General features: G+C 33.1%; 1 protein-coding gene across 1 annotated transcript; it reads left to right on the top strand.

Annotated features, from left to right (window-relative positions):
• The first annotated feature begins 7896 nt into the window (after positions 1-7896).
• On the top strand, positions 7897-15810 carry LOC150099631 (uncharacterized). Its single transcript, XM_090404085.1, has 6 exons — positions 7897-8050; positions 9496-9551; positions 9916-10023; positions 10372-10401; positions 10740-10778; positions 15563-15810. The coding sequence occupies exons 1-6, from the start codon at positions 7969-7971 to the stop codon at positions 15602-15604; spliced, it is 357 nt and encodes a 118-aa protein (XP_090260211.1). The 5' UTR covers positions 7897-7968; the 3' UTR covers positions 15605-15810.
• Positions 15811-16204: the final 394 nt, after the last annotated feature.

Raw genomic sequence — 16204 nt, 5'->3', positions numbered from 1 at the left:
TAGATGTATGTTGTAAATCGTTGTAAGAATATTCGAAACAAAACACACAATTTTGTATACAAGCGGTTTTCTTGCTTTGGATGAAAGCAGTCAAATATCCGGAGTTTCTCTGTGATATGGATGACGAGAATTTATTATGATTTGTGTACTTTATATATCGTGATGGTTATTTTGTTATCCATTGCACATTTATTAACTAACTAAAGCTTAAAATAAATGGCGTTTAAATTCCTTAGCCAATTCCTTCAACACCAATATTTATTTTTATTCTTGCATGAGACAACGTATGAAACACAAGAAACATTACTTGAGACTAACTCATACGAAAATTTGATTGTACATTTACTTAGAATGACTCATTAGGATGACACGTGAATAGAAAAAATGACAAGAAGGAAGTAATTAGCACATGGAAATTCGAAACGCACTGTAAACAGATGAATAATTGTTGATTATATTTTAGTACGTTTATAGACTATCTCAATAAACTGTCCCATAAAGTATATAGGACAGCTTATAGACTGTCCAATAAAATATAATGTAAATAGTCAACGAATATCCAATGATCACAGGAAACCACAACTAATACAAATCAGGAAAAAGAAAATTAAATGTATAATAATTCAAAAAAAAAATACATCCGAAAAAGATTCACAAATAAAAAAAGTCAAATTACACAGGCCTGCAAAATTTGCGTCATGACAAGGTGTCTGGAAACTATTAACCATTTCTGATTTATTTTTGACAGCTCATTTCAAACATCTCTTCCATTTTCTCTATCATGTAAGGATTTTTCACAAAATGGATCTCAATATTACAGTAAAATAGCTTTAAAACGCATTATATTAAGTAAAATAACAGCATTTAAAATTAAAAAAAAAAAAATTAAAGTAATTAAAAATTAATCTTTAGTACGTACTTTATATTTCGTTGCGGTGTCTTTTTCTTTTTCCTTCAAAGCTTCTTTTTGAACGCTTTCTGTGAAATTATTTTCCCGGGTAGTCTCTGTACCACAACCAGCAATAGTCCACCTTCATGTTGACATTCCACCTGCCCTGATACTATCTTTTCATCTCTCTCCTTGCTGTTCGCTGACAGTTCCCAGATTCTCAGAAAAGTAGACTAAATGAGAGTTGAGAAAGTGAATTTTTAAGCTCATGGAGCATCCGAAATCCTTGAATTTCTGTAGCACAATCATTTTATAGTTAAGGGGGGGGGGGCTTGTGATTTCCTAAAAATTTGGTCGCCACCTCTTTCAAAGCTTTCCACGCATCTTTTTCAACAGTTCATCCTTTATAAATTTCTTGTGTCCGGAACAATAAAACTACCTTCTTTCAATTTTGCTGTAGATAATTCCTGAAATTTTGCACAGATGTATTTAAAACACTCTCCTTCTTTTGCCAAATCGCAAAACTTCAAAAACGAACTTATACAACTAATTAGCTGTAAATAAAGGAGAATGAAAATAAATACCGTTAAATAAATCAGGTATAACCTGGCATCAATAAATATAGGTCAAATAATTGATTGGAGACCGTAGAAGAAATTTCCAAGTTTGCTTAAGTAATCATGAGGACGTGGTTATTAAGGAAAATTGTAGCCTTGGCACAATTTCAACCAGAAACATATTAAATAGTGAAAAGGCAGTAAAAAGGGTCAAATTTGGATAATAACTTGATCGTGCATTCCCTCCCCCCCAACAAAAATTTGTGTTCGAAGTTGGGAAAATTGAACTCAGAATTAAAGTGGGAGTTCAAGTCAGTGAGCATTAAAATCGACTCTCCAAACGAAAATCAAGAAACAATACATGGGTAAAAAACCGCACCAACATAACAGAGAAACACAGACATCATCTCACGAGAATGTGAAAAAGAAATTCTTCCCCATCTACAAAAGTAGAGAAAAAAAGCATTCGTATTTACTTTCATTTCAACTCTATTGTAGAGAAGCACAACTTTTCCATGAATATATCGATATTTTTAAAATGCATGTTAGAGCCCTAAAGATTAAAACACACTACATTCCCCTTTCCCAAAATTCTTTCTTCATGAGAACTACAGTGACTGACTAATAAGAAGCAAATCATCATCATCATCATCATTAGTGTTCTGTCTCTTGACAGGTCCAATGGTATAACTCAACAGATTCTCTTCCTGCAATTTCCTCTGTATCTTGCTTCCTACTTCATTTCCTGATATCTTCTTGTTCCATTATATCATCAAGCAGCATTAGTCGTCTTCTTCCTATTGGTCGCCTTCCTTCAATTTTCCCTTCTATCAGTCTTTTCAGAAGCAGTTAGAAAATTTAAATTAGAAATAACATTTGCATATTTTGAAATTTCTCTTCCTTGCTTTTTTTCCAGCCGAACTCGCCCATTGTAGGATGATTGAATAATAGATGGAATGTGTGGTGCCTACACCGTCTCGTCTGAACTGGGCTGATCAGAGATAGTTCAAAATGACTGCCAGAGTAATAAACTGCTTCACTTCACATACGTAAACAAAACATAGCTTGCGTGGATTGGTGTGTAGACCCTACCCCTCGTAGTACTACACTATCTCTCGCTCTTTGTATCAGATTTTAACAACGTAGGTCGTAGGTTTGTCTACATGTTTCAACAAGTTAAGAATTAGATATTTTATTAACGCATTCAGTTTTAGATTTCAGCTAATTTTAATTTTCTGGATGGAGATTCTAAATAAAAACATTCACTTGTTGTTCAAACACTACTAGTGTGAATTTTGAAAATATTTGGAAGTTGACAAAATCAGGAATCACCAACCAGTCTTGTCTTCTCACCACAGTTAGTTAAATATTCAATATAGGATAACTTTTACATAGTAATCAGCATTTTTGTTTCTTTGTTGAAGATGGTCTGACATGTATACTCAACATGCTTACAGAAACACACTGATACTGCAACATGTAAAAAGTTGCATAATTTCTAACAGCTATTTTTCTTCCAGATAATGTATTATCTGTAGAAGCCACTAATATCAAATCTTATATTTCTTTTTTCGAAGGTAATTATTACTATTTAAATCCATCTAGTAACAAAAATAAAAACGTCTCCTCATAATGAGAGGATCTCATGCGAGACAACGAACATCACTAACGTGAGCGACAACGAATTTTTTTAGGTCTTTTTAATATTAATTTTGATACTTTTCTTTCTTCATTTTTTATTTATAATAATAATAATAATAATAATAATAATAATAATAATAATAATAATAATAATAATAATAAACTGTTCAAAATTATAAGATACCAGTATTGCATAAAGCTTGAAAATAATATAAAGTAAAAGTAAAGCTTGAAAATAATGATTTTCAAGCTTCCTTTGTTTTGCTTCTTTTTGGCATGGTCACACACAGCACTTTCTTCGAAGGTGTGTAATCTTTAAAAATTGAAAGTTGTAGATTAGGCTGATTTTCATCACGACTCAAACAGCTGACGCTAAGAGGTTAAGTAGTTGCCGTTTTACACGGCGGGGGATGTTTGTCTGCTTTATGGAAATTCTGCGTGCTGTATGAGACCGGAGCTACTGAACATCACTTATAATCGCCTCATAAATGTTCTTCGCATGTCTTTGTGTAACTAGAACCCACGTGTTTTCATTCGAAAACCATTGCTTTCGGATCCGACTGTCATTCGGTATTTAACGTTAAAAAGCTATTCAAAATCATTTTTTATCGTTATATCATTATAGAGTACAGTTCTTTTATAATATTCTACATGTTAATACCTGTCATGAACAATATTTGTACTTCGGTTAAACTAACAGACGTTTTTCGTGTAAGATATTATTTTTAGTGTTCATTTATAAACGTGTATGAAACGGTTCTTAGATAAGATTCTCACAGATGAGAACCCTTTCTGACAGCTTTTAAACTGAAGACTACTTAGCTTAGTAGGGAGGTGGTGGCGAAGGTTTTGTTTCTGGAAACTAATTGCTGTCATCCCCACAGTATATAGGTATTGATTACAGAGAATCATCAGTCATAGCAAGCGATGAGGGCAGGCTTGCGAGCGTATTAACACTTAATATTTTGAACTTTTCTCAGTAGAATTTCAGTGTAAAACTAATGTTTTTGAACGAGCTATCTTAATGGCATCAAACATCTCAAATGTATTGCTATTTCACATTTAAAAAACGCAATATTTGCTTTCAAAAATATGAGGGGTTACCGAAGTCAGTTGTTTTCTTGCCCTAGTGAAATACTAGTCTATGAATATTATGTGACACCTCCTAGGAGTCCAGAGGAGTCCAGAGACTCCTCCTTCGATAAGTCTACAGCTCCCCATCTCCACCAACTAAGGAGAACCTCATTACATTCGATGAAGAAGCGAACATGATGAGTTTCTCTCAGATTAATTACCTTCATCATGGCAAGAACAGTCTGATTTGACGGACATATCCCTTTTGCCGAATTTTCCGTATTTTGGTAATTTATGGCCAAAATACATAAATATCTACAAAACACATACCCGTATTTATAAAAGTATGTATTTCCTTCCTACATAACAGATGTGAGAAGGCAATTTCAAAAAATCATTTCACACATATCAAGGGAGACCTCGGAAGTATTTATTCCAAGAAAAGTAATAAATTATATAAATATTAAAATAGACAAAAATTTTTAAATTAACATAAATGTAATTGGGACTGAAAATATGTTACATTTTACATCATAAAGTGACAGGATTATTAGTTTTTGTTTTTCCACTCATACATCTACTTTTAATGCATTTGTCTTATATTTATAGCTAATGAAAATCGTCAGAAAACGTTTGCTAGTTGTCTCTCTGGCAGTTGGATGGGTAAGTAAAAGATTTTCTACGATAACGTTTAAACTAAACCTAATACTGATCATTATCTATCTGTAGCTATAACATGATTACAGTACATGGGCAAAAAAAATCATGATATCATTCTTCGATTATTATTAGAAATATTATAACCATTATTAGAAATATATGTTATTATCAATAAAGAATTTGTCTGATACAAAAAAGACCTCGGAGAAAAGGAGAATATACATTTAAGGAAAAGTTTAGAAAACTGGAGAACATGTATTCTATAATATGTATGTAATAAAACATATACAAACAAATAGTCGTAAAAATATAATGCATAAACTAATGCATGAAATAAACTAATGACATTTATTTATTAAAAAAAATTAGGCTCGGCGTGCTTTAACTGAATGTGCTTCGACCTCCTATCGCGATGAAGATTACCCAACTTTACATTTGTGTATGGCATTTGCAATGAAGACGAATCAGCCAAACAGGTATGCAATATAGAATTGATATTTGAGTTTTTATTAACGCAAAACGAATCTACATAAAGTTAAAAACCAATAAATAACCAAGTTTACATACTTGAACATTTTCTTGATTAATGTGAGAGAGACAGTAATATTCTCGTTTATTTGTTTCTATTAAGCATCGAGTCAGTGAACACGTAGTGGTGAAAAATGAATACTTGCGGTGACGAAGACGACTGTGACACGCATAGCGAAAATCACAGAACTTCTGAAGAATATAGATATTGTGAATTCGTTTCATAACATATTTAATTGAAAATAGAAAGATGCTGGTGTTGCGAAAAAAAAGTCAGAAAAACGTACTTGTGAACAGGAACGAAATACCACACACACATATGGAAAATTCGTGGTGCCTCCTATAGATAAATATTTTCCAACACTTCCACAATCGAACCCAAGGCCAAAACACTTGAACATTTATCCCCGAGAATTCCATACGCTAAACATCATTCGAATCAAAGACACAAAGTGAGATCAATAACGGATGTGTCACCCTGGAAATTCCAAACATTCCATACTCTATCTTATCTCTAACCATCACCCACAATTCCATACGCAAACCATTAACTTATCTATATCTCATAACAACACACACCGATGACACTGGGTATCTGGAGAGTTCACCGAAAAGGCAATTCATCGAAAGACAATTCATCGAAAAGGCAACTCTTCGAATGACAATTCGTCGAAAATGCAATTCATTGAAAAAACAGATCACCGCAAATTTTAAATTTTCGAAAATATTACGAGAAAATTTATCCATTTAGAACAAAATCTGAACCGTGCAGAGTGAGACAGCAATGCTACTTTAATATGGAACAATTATACATAGAACAATAATGGTTTCTTATAGTCTTTCTTGTCCGACAACTGTTTCATGTCGGTTCATGGGAATGATTTGCCTTTCCGAGAGGAAAAGTCTAGCCATCTCCGTATTATGCCTACTCTTATCTTTATCTGAACAGAACTGATAAAAATCATGCGGTCGTAAAAGGGATTCCAACTGCTCAGGTCTATGTAACTAAGCAGCTTCGTTTATATCGTCTGAACTACGTAGGCTCCATTATTATTATTGTTGTTAGTTGTAATACGTTACTTCAATACAGCAATTATTATGGAATGAATTTTACTCATATTCGCTCTTTGAAACTTTTATAAGAAAATGTCAAACCGTTCTAGTTTTCAGTTCAGCTATTTTCGGGGCGACAAACAAATAACGTGTTCAAATTATGTACTGTATTACTAAAAAGAAGCAGAACAGCAAATTTAAATTAGAAATAATATTTGCATACTTTGAAATTTCTCTTACTTGCTTTTCTTCCACCCACACGCGCCCATTCTAGGATGACTGAATAGGATGACTGAATAATAGATGGACTGTGTGGTACCTACACTGTCTCGTCTGAACTGTGTTGATCGGAGATAGTTCAAAATGACCACAGAGTAATAAACTGCGTCACTTCACATACGTAAACAAAGCATGGCTTGCGTGGATTGGTGTGTATACCCTACCACCTCGCGGTACGACACACTTTCTCTCTATCTCGCTCTTTGGATCAGATACTTTGAATTAACGTAGGTTTGTCTACATGTTTCAACAAGTTAAGAATTGGATATTTTATTAACGCATTCAGTTTTATATTTCAGCTAATTTTAATTTTCTGAATGGAGATTCTAAATAAAAACATTCACTTGTTCAAACACTACTCGTTTGATTTTGAAAATATTTCGAAGTTTACCAAATCAGTAATCACTAACTATTCATGTCTTCTCACCACAGTTAGTTAAATATTCAATATAGGATATCTTTTACAGAGTAATCTGCATTTTTGTGTTTTTGTTGAAGATGTTCTGACATGTATACTCAACATGCTTAAGGAACACACTGATAGTGCTACATGGAAAAAGTTGCATAATTTCTAAATTTCTAACAACTATTTTTCTTCCAGATAATGTGTTATCTGTAGAAGCCACTAATATCAAATCTTATATTTCTCTTTTCGAAGGTAATTATTACTATTTAAATCCATCTAGTAAGAAAAATAAAAACAACCTCTCGTCATAAGGAGAGGAACTCATACAAGACAACGAACATCACTAACTTGAGCGAGACAACGAATTATTTTAGGTATTTTTTAATGTTAATTTTGGTACTTTTTCTTATATATTTTATTATTATTATTATTATTATTATTATTATTATTATTATTATTTATAATAATAATAATAACTATAATAATAATAATAATAATAATAATAATAATAAACTGTGCAAAATTATAAGATACCAGTATTGCATAAAACAAACTTTGCCAATTGTTAACTATTCGTGTTTTTCAGTTGACTCGGGGATTTAACATTATTCTCTTTTGTTCAGTCTATTTACTTTTTTATTCAGTTGATAGTGTATACGAACCTGCGCAGGAAGGGCATAATATCAAATCCAGGATGTATTTCTTTCCTCAGATAAGTGTAATGGTGTGTAGCTAATCGCTGATTTCCTGTCATTAGGAATTTGAAAGGAAGTATAAGTATTTATAACCGAGAATTTTTTTATTTAGACTTATAAAAATATTTGTAAAGAAATCACTTGTTTAATTTCTTAATAATCTGGATCAGAGGTTTAACGTGAATAATGATTTCCAAGCTTCCTTTGTTTTGCTTCTTTTTGGCATGGTCAGTGCTGTGTGTGTTTTCTTCGAAAGAAGTTTTTTGTGGTATGTTTCCTTATATGCTAAATATTGGTGTTGTAATATATATCTTAATATTGCTGATTTTAGTAGTTCAATCGAAGGTGTGTAATCTTTAAAAATTTAAAGTTGTAGATTACGTTGATTTTCATCACGACTCAAACAGCTGACGCTAAGAGGTTAAGTAGTTGCCGTTTTACATAGCGGGGGATGTTTGTCTGTTTTATGGAAATTCTGCGTGTTGTATGAGACTGGAGCTACTTAACATCACTTATAACCGCCTCATAAATGTCCTTCGCGTTCTATATGTAACTCGAATCCGCGTGTTTTCATTAGAAAACAATTGTTTTCGGATCCGACCATCATCGTCAGTATTTAAGGTTAAAAATCTATTCAAAATCATTCTTTAGTTATGGCATCTTAGAACCAGTTATGTCATACTATTCTACATTTTAATATCTATCATGAATAATATTAGTACGTCGATTACACTAAGAGATTTTTTTTGTATAAGATATTATTTTCGTTTTGTATTTTCAACGGTATCAGAAAGGGTTCTCTGGTACGATTATCATGAGAACCCTTTCTGACAGCTTTTAAACTGAAGATTACTTAGTCTAATAGGGAGATGGTGGTGGCACAAGTTTTGTTTCTGGAAACTAATTGCTGTCATCTCTACAAGCAGTAAAGTGGCTAGAAAATACACAGAATCAACAGTCATAGCAACCGATGAGGACAGGCTCGCGAGTATATTAACACATCCTCACTTAATATTTTCAACTTTTCTCAGCTAATGTTTTTTGAACGCGATATCTTAACGGCATCAAACATCTCAAATGTATTGCTATTTCACATTTAAAAAACGCAATATTTGCTTTCGAAAATATGACGTGTTTTCGAAGTCCGTTGTTTTCTTGGCCTAGTGAAGTACTAGTCTATCAATATTATATGACACCTCTAAGGAGTCCAAAGACTCATCGAGGGAGGAGGACACCACTCTACAGCTCAACCTCTCCACCAACTAAAGAGAACCTCATTATATTCGCTGATGAAGCGAACATGATGAGTTTCGCAAAAATTACTTACTTTCATCATGGCGAAGAACAGTTTGATTTGACGGACATATATTTTCTGCCGAATGTTCCATATTTTCGTCATTTACCAAAAAAATACATAAACATATATACAAAATACTACCCGGATTTACAAAAGTATGTATTCCCTTCCTACATAACAGATGTGAAAATGTAATTGCAAAAAATTATTTCACGCATATCAAGGGAGATCTTGGAATAATTTATTCTAAGAAAAGTAATAAATTACATAAATAAAAAATCAGACAACAATTTAAAAATTAAAGTAACTGTAAAATGGACTGAAAATATGTTAAATTCTACGTCATAAAGTAAAAGTATTATTGTTTTTTTCCTCTCATAAATCTACTTTTAATGCACTTTGTCTTATATTTATAGTTAATGAAAATCGTCAGAAAGCGTTTGCTAGTTGTATGACTCTGGCAGTTGGAGGGGTAAGTAAAAGATTCTTGCCTACGATAACATTTAAACTAAATCTAACACTGGTCATTATCTATCTGTAAATATAACATGATTATAGCATGTGGGAAAAAAATATGACATCATTCTTCGAATATTATTAGAAATATTATAATCATTATTAGAAATATATGTAATTATAAATAAAGAGTTTGTCTACTGGGAAAAAAGACCTCGAAAAAAAGAAGAATACATTTAAGGAAAAGATTAGAAAACCGGATAACATGTATTATATAATATGTACATAATAAAACATATACAAACAAATAGTCGTAAAAATATAATGCATAAAAATGAAAAATATAAACAAAAGAACTTCATTTATTTAAAAAAAAATAGGTTCGACGTGCTATAACTGAATGTGCCTCGACCTCCTATCCCGATGACGATAACCCAACTCTATCATTTGTGTATGGCATGTGCAATGAGGAAGAATCAGCCAAACAGGTATGCAATATAGAATTGATATTTTAGTTTTCATCAAAGCAAAACGAATCTATATAAAGTTAAAAGCCAACAAATAACCTAGTTTACGTATTTGAACATTTTCTAGATTAATGTGAGACAGACAGTAATATTCTCGTTTATTTGTTTCTAGTAAGCATTGAGTCAGTGAACACGTAAATATCTCTTTCCATCGATTGTCTAATTATCGATATAGCTGAAATACATTGATACATTCTTTCTTTATATTTGAAATCCAGATAATATTTTTTTTATGTAAAAGGAAATCAAAACTAACTATTTCATCTCCAGTTCCCTATTGCTTTTCACTTATTTTCATTTTACATTTAGATGGAAGAATGCCTGATGGAAAAGGTCACAGTAAGTACATTTTAGTTTCAACCTTTCTTTTGATTAATTTCAATTTTAAATTAATCGAATTTATCTAATAAATGCAGAAATCAATAAAAAAAGAATAATGCTACTATCCAGAAAAAAAAAGAAAAAAATAATATAATTTTCATTTTTAAACTTCAGCTATGGAATCTTTGTTTCACAAACAACTATGATGTCCCTTTATACCTCTTGTTCTAGCATTTATAAACTGCATGATGGCCGCCAGGTAAACACAGACTGGTAATTAGTAGGGCTGTTTCGTATATTCACTATATATTATAAGAATAATGTGATTCAGGCATATTTTTCCATGTTTATTTCAGGCATTAGAAGACTCAATGAGAACCCAAAAGCCGTTCGAGGTACGTATATTTTTCATAAATTATGACAGTGTAAAATGTGCTCATTTTAACCTTAAATTTCAATATGTGAATATCAAAAATCCTGAAATCATCAAATTTTTAATTGCCACTTAGAATTTGGAAATTCCAAATAATTGATACTAAAAGAATATAGATGGATTGAAAATTGCGGATTTATCCGAAATTTTCATGAAAAATTTATTTATGAATCCATATAACTTTACGTTCACAACGCCTATATTCCAGATAGGTGTTTTGAAAGTAGAAGCATAAATGGAAAATGCAACATTTATTAATCTCGTTGATTAATAAATGTTGCTTATCTCTCCAGTGCTTAAAGTAGAATCTGTAGATTATAGCATTTGTGCAGATGACGAGAAAGTAATGTATTTTCTCTTTTTCTCTCTTCTAATTTGAATGCATTACATATCAGGAATCTTATTAGCTGTATGTAATTGGATTCAGGCGCTAGAAGCAGTGTTTTGGCATCGCTGATAATCGTTTTCTTTGCAGTGCACATCAGATATGTGTTCCGATATATTTGATATCGGAATTTATATATCTCATTTGGATTAGGCAAGATTCGTCAGCTTCAACTCTATGTCTGTATATGTAGGCATCCTTGTTATGTAGATGTGATCCCATTGAAAACTGAATGATATTAGGTATGTAGGGAGGAGGGTGAATTATAGGATGCATTGTAAATGCATTCTGAGATATAGGTTTTGTTTTTATTTTTTCCAAAGAGAAAACAGTACATTGTGGAAATATCTGAGAGCTTTTTTACACTTCTGTTATATGTAAATGAGATCGTTTTTCGCGGATAACGTTTCCTTTGTATAGTTTCGAGAGAGGGTGGATATTCGTATCTGTTGTTCGAGATCTCTGATGCTAATTTTCGTTTCTTAATTTTTTCTGATTACTATTGTTCTGTGTATAGGATTTTATTTGTAATTTCAGGTGACATCAATATCGTTTCAGGTATTTTGTGTTTCCTTTTATATGACTTAGGGTAGATATCTTTCAAACCTCAATGTTTATTTTAAAGTGAGAATCGTAATGGAGAGTGCTACTGAAAATCCATATAGGATGGGATATTACAGATCTTTCTGATTAGAAGAACAGTGACTTTGGATATGAAGAATCTTCCTCAATGATCCTGACGGAAAGAGAGAGAGATAAGTCAATTGTTATTGTTTTGTTCATCTATCTCCGGATATGAAGCATCAGCCGTTCTTTGGACGTTGGTGATTTCATGATTCTTTACAATTGATCGAATTTGTTTATTCCTGACATACAAGGTTCAGTCTGTTGTAGTCTGTCTACTTCTTGATTTAAAGCTAAATTCTCCTCTGATAGAATATTATTGGCTATTGTCAGACGAGCATGACGTGCACGTTTTCAGGTCATCTTGCTGTGGTATTGAAACATTACAAACATGCATGTTTCTATGTCAGCATACCAGGCATGATCTTGTGGTTCATTCGCAGTGAGTTTCACTTTGTAGGGAAATCAATGAAGAAAATCTAAGCTAACCTTTGATTCAAAGCATTTTTCGATTGGATGATCGATTAAGGTTATAAGGTCACTCAGTCCAGATGGAGAGCAGATGTTTGTTTCTTTCACAAAGACTATATCAGCATGATATTTGTTTTTCACCTTGTAGAGGATTATTTTATTGCTTAAGGAAGAGCCGTATCCTCTCTTCCTCTAAAACAAAACACTTGGAAATAGGTGAAGTTTGTAGTTTAGATTTATTTTAAATATTGAATCTCATGGATTCAACGGGTATCGAAATTGTACGTTGGAGAGGGAAAACGAAAATCACTCAGCTAGTCATGAATTTGTATTTTGTAAGACATGGGACAAAAAACTGTGGCCTCGTGTCGAATTAAGCCGGCAGCCTATTATTATATACGTTGATAGAGATAAGGATGGTGTTAGATGAAATGTTTGTTTCAGATTTTTGTTTCAGAATCCAAAGAAGAATTTTAATGGGAAGTGGCCATACCCTTTCTTTTGGTTAAGTTTAACTCTGGTTGATTTAGCACTGCATTGATTTAGCTCGCACTCATAGTGCAAACTTGATAGTTTTTATTATTTTCTATTTAAACATCGGTAGTTATCTATCTTGTCACAATGGAAAAAGAGAAAAGTTGTCTCTGAATATCGAATTTTTAAAGAATGGAAGCATTGTTTTTAAGCCTATTATGCCATGACAATGTAATGCTGCTAAATGAAGAGAACATACGTCTTCATTAAACAACTAAGCACTCTTTACATATTCTAAGACGGATATGAAAAAGTTAAAAATCATTATTTCATTACAACAGAATGATTTCATAAGGAAAAAATGAAAATGAAGCCAACACTGTAGTAAATATTGGAGTGGTTGTTTTATTAGCCAAGAAAGAAACTAATTTACCGATGCTGCTTTAATTTAATCAACCCTCGCTTGATTGTATAATCCGAAGAAATGTGTCAGGAGAAAGTAGATTTGTGCTTGACGAGTTAACAGATGTTTCCGATACTTCGCAGTTACCAGTATTCATTCAACTGGTTAATACTGAATATTTTGAAGTGATCGAAGCATCGCTGTACAGTATATATTAAGAACCACAGGTAAAATATTTTCAAATAAGTTGAAAAAACTTTAATTTAGTAAAGAACAGTTGTAAAATATCTCCGATATTTCCAGTCCAGCCGGTAAGATCTGTTGCAACTGATTCCATTAAAATATGTGCTGTTTAGGAAACGAGTTATTGAATAAAGTTACGAAGCTTTTGAAAACGTAGGCTGCTTTGAAGCCTAAGGTTGTCCATTGCATTCATTCATAGACTAAAAAACGCAATTTCAGCAGCAGTTTGCTGACTTAATGAAAGCGGAAGAGAAACAATTATTTTTCAAAACCAATTAAACGATGAATATTAAATCGCTTCCACCTAACTTGACCTAAAGTGATTAATCTTTAATGCAATGACATCGTAAAAGTCAAATACATAGAATAAAGTTCGAATTCTATACTTCCTTCCACTTGATCAATATATTCAATTGGATTTTTTCTATAGTAAATCAGCTTGAATGTTTGCCACTATATATCCTTCTGTAAAGACATTTTCGAAAACAAAAATACGTAAAATATTGGTACATATCAACCTTACTTGACTAGCATCCACAGTTTGCTGACTGTGAACACCAACGCTGACCAAAGTTGAGCGTAATTATGTCGCCTCTAAAAAAATTCCATACTTTTCGTACACAGTTATATTATTCATTTGGTTAATAAAATATTGTGTCAGTACTATTTTATATCTCGATATCCGCTTTCTCATCTGTTGCCCTGCACGTATACATAATCATCTCTGGGATGAAAGAGATGTACCATCGCAGAAACCAATATGCGTATGATAAGACACAGAGTCTACAAATAATTGTCCAGACACTTTAGCAATTTATAATTGATACCAGTAGGCGTATCTAATAATTGGATTGGATTGAATTGGAACCTAATAATAAACGGGTATGAGCACCTTCGGCTTTGATCACCTTCTACACTTTTTGATGGAGACTTTTCGCCAATGTGCGGCAGATAACTGGTGCAATAGAGTTCAGCGACAGATCGAGGACGTGCTACACTGAATCTTCATTGCCGCTTCAATTCTTCCCACAGGTGTTCAATAGGGTTGAAGTTAGTTTGCCGCGAAGGACAGGGCAGTCGTATAACAGCCATCTGTTCATACCCCTATCATAATAGCTGCAGCTCTGTGGCATGAGGTATTATCATCTTGAAAGTAACACTGGTCTATTCCATAAAACCTGAAGAGTAGGCAGCATATAATTACCCAGAATATCAGGGTGCTGAGATGCCGTCATGGAACCATGGACACAACTACCAGTGGTCCCACTTCAAACCAGCTGAATGCACCTCACACCATTACTCCTCTACCAGCAAAACTTACTGTAGGTACAACACAATGTGGTAAAAAGCGATCACCAGGTTGCTCCACACCAACACCCTGCCTTCAGACTGGAAACGGGTGAACCTTGAGATACTGCTCCCGAGTACCGTTTTTCCACTGGTCAATTGTCTAGTTCACACGCCCTTTTCACAAACCCAGATGAGCAGCCTTGAAAGAGTCATTCATTGTTCGTTGCTGAGACGTTTGACTTGTGTGCTGATGCACTTCTGTGGAAACTCAGTAAATGGAGTTCTCATCGTACAGGGGTAGTACTTGCCATGGTGTTACTGACTCTGGATATTATCACAGATGGTATGCACCGATTGTAGCCAGGTTTAAAGACACCCGTTTTAACACCCTACTCTCCCTGTCAGTCATTTTCGGCGCCAGCCGTTTTCCTTCACTAGTGATGACAGAAAGTCTGTTGATTTTGGTTGCTCCAGTTGATTGGCAACGGTACGTATAGACATGCCACCGATGTGTCAACTCACGATGACTCATCTCTCTCTCTCGAAGTGTTTGTGTTCATGTCGTGTTGCCATATCACCGCCTTCAACTGGTACAATAAAATACTGCTTCATACTATCTGTACACCGTCTGTTTTAATTTATTAACAAATCCGGAATGTTCATAACTTCAAATAACAGGGATGTGCGGACATGTATTGGTATGTATGTATTTATAATTCTCAGTGTAGTATGTATTTTAAAATTGTCATGGATGTTACGCGCAAATCATTTCTGCACAGTTAACGAACACATTTCATGAATTGTGTAATTCCATGGGTTGCGTGTACTATTATATTCATTGTTTTCTTTTTTATAGCTATGCATGTTGGCTTACATTATAACGCAATCTGATCGTTAGCGATCAAATCAAAGTTCTGGAAAGAATGGCATCGAAACAAATCAGAGAAGAATCTTGGCATTTAAAAATATAATACTCTAAAATCATTTTTCCTTTCAAATATTTCACTTCAATACTTAATTCAATTATTGTAACAAGAAAAGGATTCCTACTTGAAAATGAAATAAATTCTATATTTTGCACAATAAAATTATTGATGTTCTCTTTTTGGTGGAATTTTATTATTGCGTTGCACACAGACATTAAATATGTTTTTCAGCGAACGGTAATAGTTCTTCATCACGATGTACTGAAACAGTGGGATATTTGGAAAACTACCGATTACTGAAATAGACAATTACAACGTAATACCTCCAAGTGTTAAACCAACGAATGAAAATTGAACTCGAACCGTACATATGTTTTCATGTGAAATTCAAGGAACTGAATTGCACATGAAAGTTAATCTCTTTTAATTTGATGAAATATTATCCCGGATAACGAAGTAAAAATAAAGCAATCTCGTAAAGGAAGATTGAAACCAAGGATATCCTTAAATGCAGTTAGAAGCAACTGCGTTATATCTGAGCTATTAATTGGCCCTTCAGATTAACAGCGATT

Source organism: Typopeltis vanoorti, chromosome 14, assembly GCF_054136105.1.
Source record: "Typopeltis vanoorti isolate ZY-2024b chromosome 14, IOZ_Tvanoo_1.0, whole genome shotgun sequence".
NCBI classification, from domain to species: Eukaryota; Metazoa; Arthropoda; class Arachnida; order Uropygi; family Thelyphonidae; genus Typopeltis; species Typopeltis vanoorti.
This window is presented reverse-complemented; position numbering and strand designations above follow the sequence as displayed.